Source organism: Malania oleifera, chromosome 2 (genome assembly GCF_029873635.1).
Source record: "Malania oleifera isolate guangnan ecotype guangnan chromosome 2, ASM2987363v1, whole genome shotgun sequence".
Classification (NCBI taxonomy): domain Eukaryota; kingdom Viridiplantae; phylum Streptophyta; class Magnoliopsida; order Santalales; family Ximeniaceae; genus Malania; species Malania oleifera.
This window is the reverse complement of record NC_080418.1, coordinates 89,715,792-89,735,968: the sequence shown is the minus strand read 5'-3', so window position 1 is coordinate 89,735,968 and position 20,177 is coordinate 89,715,792. Positions and strand designations below refer to the sequence as shown.

Genomic DNA, 20,177 nt, shown 5'->3' with positions numbered 1-20,177 from the left:
TTTTCTCCTACCCATTTTGTCTCTTGAAGGCAAATTAAGTTTATTTTCCTTCTAAACATAATTTCTACTATTTCCATACTTTTGCCCATAAAAGTACCTATATTCCAAGTTGCTAATCTAGTCCTAGTTTTTTGTGCTAACTTCTTAGCCCTCTCCCTTCTATACTAAATCTATTCTCTTGACCTAGATGGATTTGGTAAGAATTCATGATACAAGGATTTGACAATGTTCACTGGTGAAATCAGAATAGGTGTATTTCTTGAATGAATAATTTGTACAAGCCAATACATTATACTTATAATACAATCGGATATGCTAAAGATGGAAACAATCTCTTAAAATAATCTCTCTCAATAATAGACAATTCTCTACATAAATATCCCTTAAATCACCCCAAGACACTCGGGATTTCTACACTCCCCTCAAGTTGGATCATACATATTGATCATATCCAACTTGCAGATGAAATCATCAAAACTCTGTCAAGCTACCCCTATGGTAAAGATATCTACTGTTTGTTCCTTGGTAGGAACATAGGCCATACAAATGGTTCCTTCTTCAACCTCTTGTTTGATAAAGTGTCGGTCGACTTCTAGATGCTTAGTCCTGTCATGTTGAACTAGATTGACAGAGATGCTGATGGCTGCTTTGTTATCACGGTAGAGTTTGATAGGAAATTTCATCGTGATTTGTAGTTCTTCCAAAAGTTTCCGTAACCACAGTCCTTCACATATCCCTAGTGCAACTGCCCTAAACTCAACTTCGGCACTATTTCGAGCCACTACATTTTATTTTTTACTCATCCAAGTCCCCAAATTTCCCCATATAAAGGTGCAATATCCGGTGGTAGACCTTCTATCTTCCACTAATCCTGCCTAATCAACATCTGTGAAAACTTCTACTTCCTTACTTTCACACTTCTTGAAGAAGAGTCATTTGCCCGGAGAACCCTTGAGATACCTGAGAATCTTGTACACAGCCTCTAGGTGAGTCTCTTTTGGTGAATGCATGTGTTGGCTTACCACACTTACTGCAAATGCGATGTCGAGTCTAGTATGAGATAGATAGATTAGTTTACCAACCAATCTTTGATACCTCACCTTTTCAACCGATATTCCACAATCTTCAGCTCTCTTTACCGCTTCAATGGGTGTTTCACTAGGTTTGCATATAAGCATGCCAGTTTCGGTTAGGAAATCAAGGATATACTTTCACTGAGAGACATTGATACCTTTTTTTGATTTACCAACTTCCATTCCCAAGAAGTACCGCATTTGTCCTAGGTCTTTAACTTCAAACTCAGCAGCTAGGACTTTTTTCAATATTTCCATCTCCATTGTATCATCTCCAGTTAAGATTATATCATCAACATACACAATCAGAATTGTTTTCTTCCCACTTTCAGACTGTTGGAAAAACATAGTGTGATATGATTGCCCTTGTTGATATCCTTGGTTCTTTATCACCTTCGCAAATCTGTCGAACCATGCTCTAGGAGATTGCTTGAGTCCATACAAGGACTTCTTGAGTTTACATACTCTGTTTTCTTCACCTTTCTTGCTGAAACCCGACAATATTGTCATGTAGACTTCTTCTTCTAACTCGCCATTTAAAAATGCATTCTTAATGTCGAGTTGCTGAAGTGGCTGATCCAAGTTGGCTGCCAAGGATAGGAGAACCCAAACTATATTCAATTTTGCCACCGGTACAAACGTCTCCGTGTAGTCAATGTCATAGGTTTGTGTAAACCCTTTAGCAACAAGATGGGCTTTATACCATTCAATTGTCCCATCAGCTCTATATTTCACCATGAAGACCCATTTGCAGCCTACTGACTTCTTCCCTCTTGGCAAATTCATAACATCCCAAGTTCCATTCTTTTCCAGGGCCCGCATTTCCTCCATGACGGTTTCCCTCTATTCAGGAATTTCCAAGGCTTCCTGGATATTCTTTGGAATTTTTATCTTGTCAAAGTTAGAGGTAAAAGCACGACACCCTGTAGACAGAGTTTTATAAGACATGAATTTTGAAATGGGATGAGTACATGACCTAGTTTTTTTTCTGAGAGCAATGGATAAATTGATGTCATCAGGTGTAGACTTATCAGAAGGAAGCTCATGGCCATTTGGATCTGTTACCTGATCGGGATTGGGCGTGGACTCATGGTTGCTCAGAGCTATCACCGGTTTCAACTCTCTTGGCGCCTCAAGTATAAGATTCTCTCTGTTCTTTGATTTTGGTTTCCTTGAGTAAACAAGTATCTCCTTGTTATTTTGTTTTTCTGCATCTCCCCTTGAGTTTAAATGGTCTTTTGTACATAACGGATCAAGGAATGGTGTAATGACAGTGGTGTTAACAAACTCGGTGTATGACACAGATTCATTAATAGAGAAATCAAAGAACCGATCTTCACTCCAATTCTCCCCTTGAAGAGAGGGCTTTTGAAAGTAAGGAGTGGTTTCAAAGAATGTGACATCAAGGCTAACAAACAATTTTTTTGTGACAAGATCATAACTTTTGTAGTCTTTCTGAGTAGGAGAGTAACCAAGAAAAATGCACTTAAAGGCGTGAGGTTCCAATTTATCCCTAATGTGAGCATGAACATGTACAAATGCAGTATACCCAAAAATTTTTAGGGAGAGATTGGAGTTGACCCGAGAGTTGGGAAAACATTCTTGAAATTTTTGGAGAGGAGTGGCAAAAGAAAGAACCCGACTAGGCATTCTATTAATGAGATATGTAGCTATTAAAATGGCATCGCCCCAAAAGTATTTTTTCCATATTTGTAGTAAACATCGATGCCCGAGCTATTTCAAAAATATGCCTATTTTTGCATTTGGCAACCCCATTTTGTTGAGGGGTATCCACACAAGACTTTGATGGATGATTCCATTTTCTTAAAGATAATTTCCAAAAATATTATTGAAATATTATGTATCATTATCAGTACGCAAGATTTGAATGTGAGTTTGCAAGTGTTTGAATCATGGAGTGGAAATTGATAAAAATAGAATGGACTTCAATTTTATCTTTCAACAAGTAAACCCAACAAATACGAGTGTGATCATCAATTAAAGTGAGTGCAATTAAGAGAGCATGAGGGCGCCCATAAATCACTGTAAATCATAGTAAAAGGTCTAGATGGTTTGTACGTGGATTTTGGAAAGGAATTATGTTAGTGTTTTGCAAGTTCACAAATCTCACACTGAAAATCAGAAGACGTCTTATTTGAACAAATGGAAGGAAATAAACGTCTTAAGTATTGAAAACTTGGATGGCCCATCATAGAATGCCATAACAAAATTTCACTATCCCTAGAAACAGATGCAGAATCATAAATAACAGTTTGACATTGTTCACTCATATTCGCCTCCTCAAAGTAGTAAAGTCCCTCACACTCCTTAGCACTATCAATCGTCTTCCCCGATGATAGGTCTTGGAAAACACAGTGAGAGGAAACGAATTTAGCAGAGCAATTGGAATCTTTTGTCAACTAGCTAATGGATAAAAAATTGCAAGACAACCTAAGGACGTGTAGGACAGATTCTAGAGTTCTAGAGTCAGAGATTCAAATACTCCCTTCGCCTGCAACAGATGAGAGTGATCCATCTGCAATTTTAACTTTCAAATTTCCAACACAAGGTGAATAGGATGAGAACAAATGATAGGAATCGGTCATATGATCAGAGGCACCAGAATCAATTATCCATGGTGATTTGTAATGAGAGATGGTATTTAAGGCTATCAAAAAATTACCTCGGTGGGCTAAAGAACCAAAAGGAATACGTGTGGAAGACTAAACCAATGCTTGAAAGGTAGAGAACATTTTATAGAGTTCCTCCAACTGTTCTAGATTGAATGCGCCACTTGAAGTGGAATTATTATTTTTCTCACTTTGTGGTTGCTCGGGTGGGTTATCAATAGCAGCTTGGTAGCCACGATTTTTGGGATTCTATCTCGGTTTCCAATCTGCGGGCTTCCCATGTATTTCCCAGCAATTATCTTTTGAGTGGCCCGGCTTGCGGCAGTGCTCACACCAGGGTCTTCCTTTCTGCGTTTTTTGGTTTGTCCCAGCAGGAGTTCCTCTTGAAATGAGAGTAGACATTTCGGGCCCATTGTTTCCGATCAGAATCGGCTCCTTCAACATCACTTTGCGCCGATTCTCCTCTTGCCTCACCTCCGAGAAAACTTCCCGAGTTGAAGGCAGAGGACATCGGCCGAGAATCCTCCCTCGCACCTTGTCCAAGTCTCGGTTGAGTTTGGCCAAAAATTCGAAGACTCGTTCATTCTCGAGTCTTTTCTTGTATCGAGCACTGTCTCCATGGCATTCCCATTCTTCCTCAACGCTCAGGTCGAGTTCTTGCTAGAGATTCGTCATCTCCATATAGTAGTATGTGACTTTTCTTTCTCCTTGCCGCATCTGCCACAACCGAGTTTTGACCTCAAAGATTTGAGAGTAGCTTTCAACGTCTGCGTATGTCTCACGAACAGCATCCTAGACGTCCTTCGTCGACAGTAGGAACAAATAGGTCATGCTGATTGAAGGTTTCATGGAGCTCACTAGCCACGCAGTCACCATGGAGTTCTCCGACTTCCCATTCTACAGAGCTGCAGCGTCGGTTGAGGCGGGCTTCTTCTTCTTGCTGGTAAGGTAGCCTAACTTTCCTTTGCCGTCAATCACAAGTTTGATTGACTGAGCCCATCATGGAAATTATTTTTGTTCAGTCTCTCCATCGAAAATGGGAAGGACGAGTTGTCTAGCCCATTTGAATTCAAGGTGGTGGTGGCTTCAATCTCGCCGTCGAAAGCTTCAGAGGTGCTCAACCCTCTGCTGTTGACGGCTCCTTCTACCATCATTAACTAGGATTATAGAAACCCTAGCTCTGATACCATGAAATCAGAATAGGTTTTCTGTATTTCTTAAATGAATAATTTGTACAAGCCAATACATTATACTTATAATACAATCGAGTATGCTAAAGATGGAAACAATCTCCAAAAATAATCTCTCTCAATAATAGACAATTCTCTACATAAATATCTCTAAATCACTCCAAGACACTCAGGATTTCCAAAACTGGGAATCAGCTACCTAACAAAACCCTACTCCTTTATCCAGGCTTGGGACCAACTGTGTGTACAAAGATAATTTGTGTTACACATACAAGTTTTTTTTTTTCCAAATGCAATCTTATTTCACATAGAGCTGAATTCTCTCATCTATTGTTCTACTCATCACTTTGAAGCCTTCAAGCTAGCATAAAGACCTCAAGAAGATCAAAATTATTACATTTGGAATGTGTTATTGTGTTTTTTAGGTATATTTGTAAAAGAGGGTTTATTACCAAGTTCAACTATTGCCCACACATAGCTACACCAGCATGTTTGAAACGTACATATAACATAACTTTGAATCATGTCACCCCAATATTGTTTTCATCCAACCATTTTACTGCCAGAAGTGGGTTTCCTACTATTATAATTTTATAATTTTGATAGGCAGATGCAAAGTTGGATGCCAGCCACCAAAAATGTTAAGTTGTGTTGGAGTTTTGAATGGCAGGCAAATTCCACAGCAAAAGGGCTAGGGTGGCTCCTTGCTCCTTGTAAAAATCCAAGAAATTGCCAGTCCATGCCCACGGAGGAGATCACATGCTAACAGGTTACCTTGCTTACATCCCTAGTGCCCAAATCAATGACTCACACTCACTATGTAAGACCCATGCTGCAGCAGCCTTGAAACAGACGACAGTGCTGAGTGCCCTAGGTACCACCTAGTACCATCACCAGCTTATTCCCAAAAAGGCTAGCAAACATCTGGGTCTCCTGCTCCTGCTTATAAAGCCCACGCATCCCAAGACATACTGACCATTAAATTAAAAGATGTGCATTATGCTGCACTGTCATGACTGAAACTGATATCTCAAACTAGAAAATCTATTAAAATTTACAGCCTCTAAACTAAGTTTAATATATACTCTTGAAAAAACATATATTGTTAATAAAAAACATAAAACTCTTGAGGGCTGCATCAGAATTAGCATAAAAAATTAAATATAGAACCTAAATTTAGGACAGAAAAACCAAGTGCAAAAGTAAAATCTTACACAACAGACCACAAAACAACAATGTCAAGCATAAAGTACTTACCTGCCCATGGACATCACCACAAACAGTGAAGTGATTCTCATCAGGAATATTTATATCAACAAGAGATGGTAGTGCTCGCAACATTTCTCTTGTTTGCAATACAATCTGGAATGCATATCTATGGCATGGAATAGTAAGATTTAGTGTGAAACAAATAAAATCATAAATTTTCAGAACTATATGTATAACATTATTGTGGTTGACTACATATATACCGTTTATGTAAGCACTTCTGATTTTTGAAGTCATCCATCATTTTCTTCACAAAATCCAAAGTTACAACATCTCCCTCTATCCTTGCACCAGAATATTGTGGCTCCACATCTATATAGAATGAAAATATCCACTTCAGTATCGCCAGGGCAACATATATATAAACTGTCTAAAGCTCTTTCTAATTATATCTCCAAGAACAAAGAATGGATCAAAAACAATTTTCAAAATAGTACAAGCAAAGAATCGATGCATGTAATCTAGAAAATGCATGAAGCAAAAGCATGGCATACAAAGCCAAAACCTAATTCTCCTGATTGCAAACAAATCATCAAAATAAATTAGAATATGCAAAATCCTAAAAAAATAATATTAAGAAATCCACATGTGAGAGGAGGCATACACCCTATTCAAGCATCATACAAGAAACAGTATCAGTGAGACCGGAAATTTTGGTCAAATCTGTCCCTGCCAGCTGCATCAACAAAGATTATCGGGGAACAAATAATGTACATGTCAAATCATTTAAATAAACATTCCTTAAGATTTAACAAAAACACAACCCCCACCCAAAGAAGATTAAAAAAAAAAATTGAGACAAATATATCAAACTCAACCATTCAAGAATAAAATTGAAAATTTTCATGCCAATTCTGATCTTCCTATTTCAAGTTTAGGAATATCCCCCTTAAAGCCAAGGCTCTAGAAAATAAACTTTAGTCTCAAAATGATTAGAATTTAAAATACCAGGACATTATTTCAGAAGTTCTAAATTTTCAAAGCTTTGGTTAAAATTAACATACAGGGTTAAGGTTCCGACAAATTCTGGACTGTACAAACCCTATATAAACTTAACCAGTCTAAAGCTTCCCCAAATATTTCAAGATATGAAAGCGAAAAAATCATGCAAAGAATTTTTTTCAAGCCAACAAATAATATAATTAAATTCTAATTCAAGAGAGTAATATAGAGTTGATCGAAGAACAAAATTGGGTGCTTACAATGAAAAGTTCATGTAGTTGTTAGACAGATTATATAGCCGAAATAGATGTTAGAAAGGTCATAAGCCCAAAGTTTCAGGTTTGAGGGGAGGAGATGGATTAAGTGGAGGCAGAGGCAACAGAACTTCAATTGTTCACAAAAAATGTAAGGCAGATCATAGGCCAAAATCTGTAGGAGAAAGTTCCTTTCAAACAATCCAATGTAGCCTTTGCAAGTCCTAAAATTTAAAGAATGGGGATAAAATGGAACAAGGGGAAGAAGAAAAAGAAAGAAGAAAAGGAGCCACAAAACTTCCAAAACTCTTGCTCGCATTGGTGGTGGTGGTGGGGGTTGGTTAAGAGCTGAGAAAACAAAGCCAGGAAACTGTGTGTCGCCCAATCCTTTCTTTCATAAGATGTGAGAGTTGAAGGCAGAAATGGATGAGAGATGAAAGACAGAATGGGGAGGACAACAAGCATAGCCAGTAAAAGCTTGCCCTTTGTCCAAAAATTCATTCATCCCTCTCATTTTCCCCACAAGTAAGCATATAGCATTAAAGAAAACCACATACTGCCATATAATATCAAACTAACCATACCCAACAGAGAAAATTGCATGATAAAATTACTATAATTATTAAATTCCTAAAAGTTCATAAAACAAGAAAATACAGTAATAAATGAAAATCTTTATATAGGATGAAGCACATTGTTGGAAAGGGCAATGGCATGCAAGAAACAGTTCAAAATCAGAAAGTGGTCAGATTTAAAACAGCAGAAACAGCCATTATTGGGATTTAACTTCAGCTTATGGCCCTGCAAGCAACTAAATTATGATGCTGTTGGAAGTAATGCCAAGCAGAAAGTGGTGAAAAAGATAAAGTTTCAAGTAATGAATTGTTTTGTGCATTATCGAAGTTGCTGAGCAGGCACAGGCATTTCAATACTGAAACCAATATCATTCCCTAATTCCATAATAGTTGAACAAGAATTTAAAAATCACATTAACTTTTAAGCCAAACGTAAGAGGAAGGATGCAGAAGGTGTCGGAGACAAAAAAAAAAAAAACATCAGTTAGATAGTTATTAGGACACCAACTCTGTGGGACTTGAGGCTTTGTTGGTTTTTTTGTTGTTGTATTATGTGTCCATTGGGACAGAACCACAGAAGTGTCAGTTCTTGATCCATTCAAACTTTTACTCATTCAAATGTGTATGACATGGCAATAAATGCAATGGCAGGACCATTTATTATGCGACTATTAAGTAATAGTGGATAAAATAGAAGAATCAGGAGGAATAAAATAAGCACGACACTCTTTATTCATCGCATCAAAATTTTTTAATGAGAAGCCATCTTCAAATGTATCTGTAAGAATTTCATTTAAGGGCAAAGCAATGCAGAGGGAAAACAGAAACCTGACTCCCTGACTCCCAACTCCATTTACGTACTCAATTGAAATTAGTTGGAAAAAATAAACAGCAAAAACAAAGCAACATCTTTTCTTTCTTCAATAAGTAGCAATTAAACATATAAACCCACAACCCCTCCCATTAAAACAAAATATATAAACAATAATAAAAAGGGCATGAGGGGAATTAAGTTTTTATGTTCACAGAAATCTATGGATGACTTTTTTAAAAAAAAAATGTATTAGATAATTCAATATATTTTTAAAACTAAACAGGAAATTCATGAGGTGACCAAAAAATCCTCTCAGGGACTATTTCATTCATGACCATTATTTAAATTAAAAACTCAAACAGAACAATATAGGAGACTTTGGCCCTCTGATTAGTAATTCCTTTGGAAAATCCATGGACGTACAAATCTTTAAAAGTCCTTAAAAGTTATTGTTTATTAGAAAGTTGTGTGGATATTAATCATAGGAGAAGAGAAGGTATAAATAGTTTATATTTCTTTTATTTGTGCATGTTTGCAGGGAAAAAATAAAATTGAAGTGTGCCCAAACTTTTACAAGGAATCTGTATCCGGGAATAAGGTAGCAGATACTAATCATAGGGCAAGAAAAGGTATAAATAGTTTATATTTGTTTTATTCTTTTATTTTCTGTATGTTTACCCAAAAAAAAAATTAAAGTGTGCCTGGACTTTTATAAGGCAATTGTATTGGGGATGAGGCAGCGGATACTAATCAGAGGGCAAGAGAAGATAAAAATAGTTTATATTCCTTTTATTTGTGCATGTTTGCAACAAAAAAAAAGGTGCCTGGACTTTTATGCAGGAACTGTATTGGGGATGGGCATCCCAGCACTTATCACAGGACAACATATCAGGGTTTCCTTGATTCACAACCACAACAGTTATTACAGTACAATGACCATTACAATCCGTTATTACCATCACAGGTCATTGTGGCCATTGCACCTCTGACTTGCTGTGATTTCCCTAAAAGAACTTTTCAATCTTATGTATGACCTTTTGTATTTTTTTTTTCAATAATTTCAAGATTTTAAAGTTTGAAAAATATAATTTTGAAACTAAATATAAGACATTTTTTGCAACTTAACAAATTAGATTGACGTGATTTACAGTTAAAAGTTCTTCTTTCTTGGAAGAAATTAAAAAGCATATTCTCATATAGTTTTTTCTTCAATTTTCAGTTTATTAAGGCTAGAGACTATGGCTTCTAATTTTTTGTTTAAGACAAAATAAAAAAGGAAGAAAACAACATCCTTTTATTGCTTTTAAAAAAAAAAAGGGCCGCGGGGGGGGGGGGGGTGGTGTGGAATCACGGGATTAAAGCTTAATTTTGAGGTCAGATAATCTACATTAGTTCTCACTCCTTAAGTCCTTATTCATCAACTAAATGAGTTACTCACTCGTGTGATCATACTACAAACCATGAACATGTTTTATATTTATTATTTCTTACTTAAATTACATCCATTATCAATAAAACAGTGAAATCTAACATATAAAAAGCCTTTCTCGCTAATAGAAACCAAGGAATCAGTAAAACATTCAATAAAATGTAGTATATGCTAATAAGTAATAAGTAAATATATCAAAATTCCTAGCAAAAAGAAAGTAAACATATCAAAATTTTAAGCACAGTTCTAGGATAAAAACATGTGAATCCAAATGAAGTCTTGTCAATAAGCAAAATCATGGCTGCAGTCTCTGTCACCCATTCTGTAGCAACTACAATGGCCACATCCATTACAATACAACCATTACTCCAACATGGACCATTACTGTCCTTAAAAGTATACTTCCAACTAAAATTCACAATCAGATGTACCAATTTCTTTTGCATGCATCATCTTTTACACCATTATCAATTGTCACCTTCACCACTGAGCCTTCGCTCCCTCTTTCACTTCAACTTTTCCACCTCTTACATACCATATTTATTCAACCTATCATCTTCTAATGTTCAACTGCATTAATTTCATTTGAATATCAACAAATTGTTCTCAAATTTTTAAATAAGTAATAGCAGCAATATCTAAAACCAGATTCCTCTTAGAAAACATTCTTAATGCCCATGCATTGCGCATGTCAACACCAGTAAAGAGGGAAAAAAAACAGACTACCTAAACACCAGTAAAGAAAGCAAAACAAAATATCCCAAGTCTTGCGCTAATTGTCCCACAAAAAATGTAGCAAAAGAAATTCTCCATCCACAATCCCCCTGCTTTAAGATAAGCAATGTGTCAGCCACAAAATGTGATGCCTGTCATTTGCCTTTTTCATTCAAACTCTATCAAAAGTTAGTTCATCAATAATTACCTTGCAACAATTTTTTAGTGAATCATAAAAATCAACAAATGCATTATCATATAAAGATTGAACATAGTGTATGAGCATTGACGAATGTATTGGCCAAAAGAAAACTAATTTTCATGATTTCCTAAAGTAAGGATCCTGTAAGTAATCTTAAAACTTCTAGGAATAATGAGAATGACTTAGTCCATCTTTTGTTCATGCCAAAATAACTTTGAAAGGTTCAAACCTAGGTCAAGTATTTGACTCTTTGTAAAAACACCACCACCAAAGCCACCCAACCAATATGCCCCTATGACCACCACTGTCAAAGCCACTACAGCTGCAACTACTAGAGTTGATGTCGTCCACACCAACACCACCACTATCGCCACAGCTGCCACTACCACTGCCGATGTTGTTACCTCAGGAGGCACATATGATGAGCCTTGGCCTGACCCTATTATAATAAAATAAATAAAAAAATTATAAGAATAATACTAATTAAGCTTATGCATATCCATAGCCATTATACAAGTAATCATAAAATTAGTTACCAAGCACTTATCGTATATTGTTAGGCCCCCTAGATTGAATCTTATGGCTCACTTGAAACTAAAAGGCAACATAGGCTTAAACCAGGGAAAAAACAAAACAGAAAAAAAAAAAACAAAAACAAAACAAAACAAAACAAAAAAACTGAAGGCCTGTTTAGTTGTGGAAAATAATTTTCATTTTCCATTTCAGTTTTCCAAAAATTTACGAAAATGTTGGCTAATTTTTCATTTTTAAAACATTTGTATGAAATAAATGAACAACAATAAAAAGTTTTAGCACTATTTGCTTGTGGAAGTAGTTTTCTTTTCATTTCTAATTATTTAAATAATTACTAAAATGACATCTTGCTTTCCAATTTTCTAAACTTATATAGAAAAGTTCGAAAACATTTTTTTATTATTTTTTAGATTTCTAACTCTTATAATTTGAGTATGGGAGCATGTAATCTGGATCTTGGACTTTAATTTGTGTGGATTATGAACCCAAATCCAAATTCAAACCCCAAAATGCAAAAATAAATGATCCCAAACACTACCTTATATAATTTTTGGAAATCTAAAACAAGTTCTTTTTTGTAACTATTTTGAAATCTAGAAATAAAACTGTTTTTCACATTTTTAAACAAACTCTTCATTTAATACCATTTTAATATGAATCTTGAAAAACTAAAAAATGTATAATTCTTTGGAAAACTAAAAAATGGAAAATGAAAAATATTTTCCACAGCTAAACAGGCCTTAAAGAACTTCATGAGCCAATATATTTTATTACCAAACCTATGGTACTCAAACTGGGAATTTGAGATGATTACCTTTATTCATAACCACCCCACAAGCAACTACTACTTCTATAATTAAATATTATACAAGATGTACAATAACCAAGCATGGATACGCCTGTCATACAAGAGTAGAACCAAGGTCTAATCATGCATGCACTAAATAAAGGACAGATCCTCACCAAACACTTAAATGAACAACAAAATATAATGTACATTACTTGAAAAGCATCCCATTAATTGAAAACCTAGAATATCCTTCAAAATTACGCGCGAAATTACTCCAGAACCCGAGGCTAAGGTAGTAAAAAATTATATTCCAAAACTTTATTCAAAATCTTAAAACACAGAGAAACCAAGACCTCCCAACTATGGGAGGGAAAACAAAAGAGCAGTCAACCTCTTTAGATGAAAACCCATGTGAAGAAATCAAAAAACCATGAATCAACAAATGATTCATAGAGACCGATTTCACTCCAACACAATTAGGCACAGTGAGGCCACTAAAAATAAAAGAGAATAACAGAACTTCATGAAAAATCCCCCCACCCCACCCCACACCAAAAAAAAAAAAAAATTGTGAAAGGAGTCTCAAAGCTCCAAGATATTTGAAAAACAAAACCCCCAATTCAGACCTGTCCCAAACTTTTCTTTACATTTTCCCAGTCAAAAAATGCATCCAAACTGTGAATGGGTTCATTACACCCAACTACAAAACTTGCACCCTCCAAATCAGAAGAAGTACCTCTCCGGACCTGGAAGGAAAGATATAGGCAACAAGTCGTTATTTTTGGTAAGAAGGTTTATTTAGCGGATGATATGAATTTTGTTTAAAGATTGTACATTGGATTAAAAAGATGCCTACCTGTGCATTTTTTTAACGACAGCTATACAAATTGGCTGGTTTTATATATAAAGAACACCTCATTAAAGAAATTTCCATGTAATCAAGACCTCAGTGAAACAATATAGCCATAAAAAAAAATGCCAATACATAGAAAGCATACAAGGCTGCCACACTACAATCAATTCTACTGCTAACAACCCCACAGCTTTTAACACTATTAAAGCAACCATCATTACTGCCACAATCATAACACTAGCTCCAGCACTAGTGCTGCAACCATCAAAATCAAGCAATCACTACACTATCACCAACAAATTTTTAGAATGTACCCAAAATTAATAAAACACAGCTCAAATTTTCTAGGAGAAACGATGATGATTATCTTTGCAAAATGTCACCTACGAAATGAAATACATAATTTTGTTTAAGAATGAATGATTTAAAAAAAGAGAAAGAAGGAAAAAACTTATTAGTTGAAAATAAGAATAAAGTAAAAATGAAGAATGAAGATATTCCAAACAGAAAGGAACAAGAAATAAAGATCCCAGTGCGCGCGCGCGCGTGTGAGAGAGAGAGAGATTGAGAGAGAGGTGGGAACTGCATAGCACAAACTTAAGACCCAAGCTCTAAATGCAGATGATGAAATAAAGGGGCGATGTCCAAAGGACAAACAAGTCAATCCAAGATGCTAGAAGCCTATAACTAATTCATCCTAAAAGGAAAAAGCCAAAGGATTTGTAATCTCAATGCTTCTTCAGCATACCACAAATCCCTGAGAAAAAAGGTTCACCCAATGTCCCTAGCATGGAAGATTTCATCAGTATTAACCTTCTCACAAAAAAACTTTGAAAGAAACACAACCTTAATTTTATAGCATAACAATTTTGTTATTCGTTCAACTACATAATATACTAAAATAACTAAGTTCATAACTCATTCTACACTAAAAAACCAAAACTTTAATTTTATCAAATAATATTTTCTTAATTCTTTCAACTACATACAACAACAACAAACCAAGCCTTAAGTCCCAATAGGTGGGGTCGGCTACACGACTCCTTTTCCGCAAATTTATGCAATCATAGACAATTTCTTTCGACAAATTCAGGGAATCCTTATCTCATTCCAAGTCATTTTAGGTCTACCCCTACCCATTCAACTGCCCCTCACGATAACAATTCTTTCAGCTACATGATATAATAAAATAACTATGCTCATAACTACTCTTATCTAGGAATACTTTCTTGCTGCAATCATAGAATGAGTATGCAAATCCAATATTATTATTGGATTGGATCTGCAACCAAATCAACTCAATCTAGTCAAAGAAATCACCAAACTCCTTATCTTCTCATGTATTTTCTATTTGAACCATTTCTAAAAATTGAATTGGATAATTGTGTGCAATGAGTGACAGCAAGAAAAAGGAAGCACTTTATTCACAACCCAATGAAATAACCACTCCAATAACAATTATGGAAATGCACCTCAAAAACTGCCACCTATCCCTTGGAAGACATAAACCCAGTTATAAGTCTCCCCTTTTATTTATAATATATGTCAAGTACATCACAATGGCCACAATACCCTCCACTAAGTCTCAATTACTACAATAGATGGTAATACTAACTAATAACCAATAACACTCCACATCAAGCTAGAGTATAGATATCATATGCTCCTACCTTGTTACAAATCGATTCAACCCGAGCACCCTCTAGAGCTTACTGAACAAATCAGCAAGTTGGTGTTCAGACTTCACAAGAGTGGCTTCAATGAGCTTCTGCACAAGTTTTTCCTGAACAAAATGATAGTCAACTTCGATATTCTCTCACAAAAGACTGGATTGGAGGCAATGTCAATAGCAGCCTAACTATCACATATCAACTCCATAGATTGAGAGTGCGGAGGATTAAGTTATTCCGACATGTTCTTTCACCAAAACAATTCACAAGTAGTGTGTACCATGGACCTATATTCGAACTTAAAACTCGATTGAGCCACAATAGTTTATTTCCTCCTCTTTCATGATACTAGGATGCCATCGAAAAACACAAAATACTCAGCTGTGGATCTCCCATCACAAGGTGACCCAACCTAATTTGCTTTTGTATAAAACCCTGAATATAAGTCTTACCCCAATCCTAATACAAGAGGTTGATTCATGGTGCACCTTTAGTTATCGCAAGACATGAAGATGACATCCCCTTGGCTCATTCAGGGTGAACCAAGGGAAGTGGCTCACAACACTTTATGTGAAAGATGTCTCATTGTGCGACTATGAGGTAGTTTAATTGCCCAACAAGTCTGTGAGATCACCCAAAGTTGGTCAATAAACAAAAAAAAGTGTGCCTCAGCCACAAGGCTCCCTGCTTTGTGAGGGTAGAGGAAGGGTCATCATAGTGTCTACAACCTTACCCCTATTTTTATGCACAGAGGTTGTTTCCTTGGATCCAAATCCATGGCTAACAAATCATAAACATCTCATAATAATTTTCTATTACAAAAGTGATCTACTGAACAACATTGAAGGCCAAACTCAAGCACAATTGCATTGCATCTGCCAAAACATGCTCTAGGAGATTGCTTCAAACCATGAAAGGATTGTTTTAGATGACACACGAATGTTGACTCCCCCTTAGCAAAACACCCAAGTGGTTGCTCCATATAGATTTCTCCTTGAAGATCACCATGTATAAAAGAATTCCTCACATCTAACCGATGCATCGGCCCAATGACGTGGTGGCTAGGGAGATGAACAAATGAACGAAGACTAGCTGTGGTGACCAAGGACAATGTGCCAAAACAACTCAATTACAAGATAGGCTTTCAAGCAAGCCACAAAACCATCAAGATTGACCTTCACGGTATACACCCAGCAACAACCAACCAGCTTATCACTAGATCCCAAGTGTCATTATCTTGTAATGCAAGCATCTTTTCAATCATTGCAATCCTCAATACAAATTGGGATAAGGCTTTAGAGACAAATTAAGGAAGTACATTACTTGATAGACCTTTGACAAAATATTAATGCAAGGGTGACAAGAAAACATAGAAAATCAAACTAGAGATTGGATAAGATGCGTTCACCTTTCTGGATAGCAATAAGATGATCAACATCTTAGGAAACAAGATCATCATACAAAGAAATCAAAGGTGATAGAGGCTCAAGGAGGCTCTCCTCCCTTGAGGAGTTGTCATGTGTACGCTTGCAAATGAGCATGATCCAAGCGACTAAAAGGACTCAAAATAGATGAAGATGCAAGAGGATGACTTGAGAGAGATAATAAGACAAAATTTGAAAGACTATTAGAGGACGGGACTCATCAAGTCAGAAGGGTTCAAGGATTCAAAATAATATACCATGGACTCAAGGAAGGTAACACTACACTGACCAAAAACAAAAAAGCAATGCAAGGTTGGACTATAACAGCAATATCCCTTTCAAGTACATAAGTAGCCTAGAAAAAATTTTCACAGCACAAGGATCCAACTTATCCACCCCCAGAGAACTAATGAACAATAGGCACACACTCAAATGCACGAGGTAAAAGGAGTAACGAAGCATCCAGGAAGAGAACAGAATAGGGTATTTCACCACCAAGTATAGAGAATGGCATTTTGTTGATAAAAGAAGAGTAGGCAATGAGCACAAAATCATTCCAAAACACTTGAGGGATATTCATCTCACACAACAAGGATATGGTTATTTTTCCTCTTTACAGCTCCACTTTGTTGCGGAGTTAGGGCACTGACCAATGAATCATATAAGACTTGGTTATAGGTAGTGAATTGAGTATAGAAGTACTCCTTAGCATTATCACAGAAAGTATCTAGGTAAATCAAATTGAGTCTATCTTATAGCAAAAAGCACAATAAATATTAAATAACTCAAAACAGCCCTTTACTAAATAAAGCAAAGCCAAGTCATCTTAGAGTACTCATCTAAAGTTACAAAATATTGGAAACCCAACTTTGACAAAACCCCACTAGGATGCCCAAACATCATAGTGGACTAACATTGTCCCCACCAGGCTTGGATGGCCTACATGGAAGCCAACATGTTTGGTGACCATTTTGAAAATGAGTAAAGTATGGAAAAACTGAACCATCGATTCCCTTACTCTTTCATTTTAAAAACAGGGTCACCACTTTATTTTAGTTTTGAAAACACAAAATAAAGGAAAACCTTTTCTAAAAGAGTCTTAAGTTTGGGAGTACCTTTGCGAATAGGGAAGGTAACCCATTAAGTTTGGGCGGGGCGAAGGGTCGTGGGGCTTCGAAGGGTCGAAGAGGGCTAGGGCTCTTGTTGGTTTGAGTCGAATAAGGGCTAGGGCTCTGGCCTCCAGCTATTTCTTTATTTAATAGGCTCAAAGATTTCAAGGCGCACCACACGTCACCTGACGCCCCTCTGCGCCTCATCGCGCCTCTTACAAGTCGCCTCGCCTCACATGGGGTGAGGCGCTGGCCTCCTCGCCTCTTTGCGCCTCGCGCCTAGGCGCACCTTAGGTGCGCTTTTAACAACTATGGTCCACTACTCTCATCTCCTCTACCAAACATCTTCGTCTTCTTCAAATCCTAAATAAAAGAATGCTAAGGAACAATTCATGTATTTTGTAATCTTGCTACATAAGATTAAAATGCAACATAGGCATATATAAAAATAGAAGAATGAGAGACATAGGAAGAGAGATTTACTTCCTAGCAGCACAAGCTAAGCTTTCAAAATATTTGATGGTTGAGAAAGAAATTGGTTATACCTGCCATATGGTCAAAGGCAGTCAAATCTATAACCCAAGGACCAACGGAAGAAATAATAGATGACATGCAAGTTGTGGAGTTACCTATTTGAGCAAGAAATACAGTAGGAAGTGAAGCTTCTTGGATACTAATTATATAGGAACTTTGAATACTCTTCCTCTGAAACTGACACTACTCCCCATTTGTTGAATCAAGAAGAATGGAATCTTTAGAGGTTGTGGTTTCATTGGCAATGCATTAGGATTTTAGTTTTCTCAAAGGCAAATGTTCAAACACTAAAACAAGGGGTTGAAGAACAGGTGATGGAGGAAGAACGAAGGACACAAGAATAAACATAAGCAAAGAATGGCAACTTTGAACCACCAAGAATCTTGGACTAGACTACCTTCAACTCTGGTTTCAAACCCGCTAGGACCCAAATGACGCTGCATGCATGCTGGAAATACAATGTAAGATACATCAAAATAGATATTTGATAGATTAGGGATAATTACTTGGAGATATAGTGACAAAAAGAAATTGACTCATGAGTAAACATAATGGTGGAGGCTATGGAAGGAGGCACTTAGTGAATCCTCAATCCACACTTCCTAATTCTCAGGAAAATTCTAAACAAATCATAATTGACAACCAAATTGAAAAGGGAAATTTCTGCACAATGCTTCTAGATTATATGGACTAGGATAAATTTTAAGTAACTATAGGGAGATATTATGGCAAAAGAGAGATCCTCTTGTGAAGAAATGCTGCAGTATAGGCAATGGAAGGAGCTATGAATCCTGACCCACACCTCCAGAGCTGAGGAAAACTCTAAGCAGATTAGAATTGATAGGCAAAATGGAAAGGGGAAATTCTGGGCTAATATAAATACAAGTGCATGACAACTTTTGGAATTAAAGGTGCCCAAGAAACCACTATTGCTGCTTAGAGTCAAAGGACCTCAAAAAAACCATTGGAACTACACTAAAAAAATGAATTTTGTAAACAATAAACTTAAGCTCAGAAAATCACACACGACTGGATCGTAACAATGACACCTAAATAACAGCAATAAATATGATAACTAACAACATTAACTATGCTTGTTTGATTTCTTTAGAGTAAAAAAACCTTTTAATGAACTTTGGAACTTGACTCGTCCATTAATTTGGTAAATGAAGTTGGATTTAAGAAATGACACATTTTGACAAATTGATTAGACCATTATAATGACATCTAGAAAACAACAACAAATAAATATTATAGCAAATGACAATATTAACTATACTAGTGCAGCAGCCCCACATAATTTCCCCCCTAGTTAGAAAAAACTCTGTTGTTGTGCAAGCTATCTTTGATGGTCCAGTATTTGCCTATCCAAGACTTCCAATGGTCGGGCTTTCCTCTCCACATGATCAGAAATCAAATATGAGTATCATGTTTTCTTTAATTTCCTACATCCTGATTGCCTTTTTTGCCACATCTTCTTCCATGTAGGTAATCATTCTAGAGATTTTCCCTAATAGGAACTCATCTTTGTGAATGCAATTCACAGCCAAGTCCTCACCTGATCCTTTCTAAATGTGCAATGGTGATTAGCACATTATTCTTTGTTCGAACTTGCAGATTTCCCTTGTGCTTGTTGAACATTCTGCTTTCAAAACTTGTTTTGTTGCAGCCTCACTCTTGATTGGCTTTGGTAGCAGCAACTACTACATCAATTTCTTGTTGCTGATCGTCAAAAAGCCTTTTTTTTGTGGCAACTATTCATAGGAACTATGTCAATAGTAGTCAAACATCTTACTTTTGTGGTAACAAAACTTGTATCTGTCATATGGATAAATGGACCAAAAGCAATGAAACAGCTTACTTTTGTTGTAAAACAACTTATATCTGTAGGGAGAATGAATGTACCAAGAGCTTCATCCACTATATTTTGTTTTCAATTAAGGAAGCATTGGCTAGCTTTTTTTTATTTTGATAAACAAAGATATTTATTAAAGGAGACACAAAAGTACAAAAAAAGAAGGTGAGATATGTTTTTTTTGTGATAGAAAAAGAAGAAATTTCATTAATAGGTTAAGAATATACAAAAAAGAACTAGGGGTACTGAATGCCCAAGCAGCCTCCCACTGCTCCCAGCTTTCTTCACCCTGTTCGCAAGACAACTCAGGCTTACG

General features: G+C 36.3%; 1 protein-coding gene across 8 annotated transcripts in view; it reads right to left on the bottom strand.

Annotated features, from left to right (window-relative positions):
• The window catches only part of LOC131147825 (serine/threonine-protein phosphatase 5), a 70,334-nt gene that overhangs the window by 25,214 nt on the left and 24,943 nt on the right, over positions 1–20,177 (bottom strand). For 5 of the 8 annotated variants that reach the window (XM_058097422.1, XM_058097419.1, XM_058097420.1 and 2 more), the window contains 3 exons: positions 11,322–11,531; positions 6,366–6,474; positions 6,151–6,268 (listed from right to left, as the gene is read on the bottom strand). In XM_058097422.1, coding sequence (XP_057953405.1) covers positions 6,151–6,268; positions 6,366–6,474; positions 11,322–11,531 — 437 coding nt within the window. The remainder of the gene's footprint in view (positions 1–6,150; positions 6,269–6,365; positions 6,475–11,321; positions 11,532–20,177) is intronic. The other 3 variants (XM_058097424.1, XM_058097425.1, XM_058097426.1) reach the window with 1 other exon arrangement.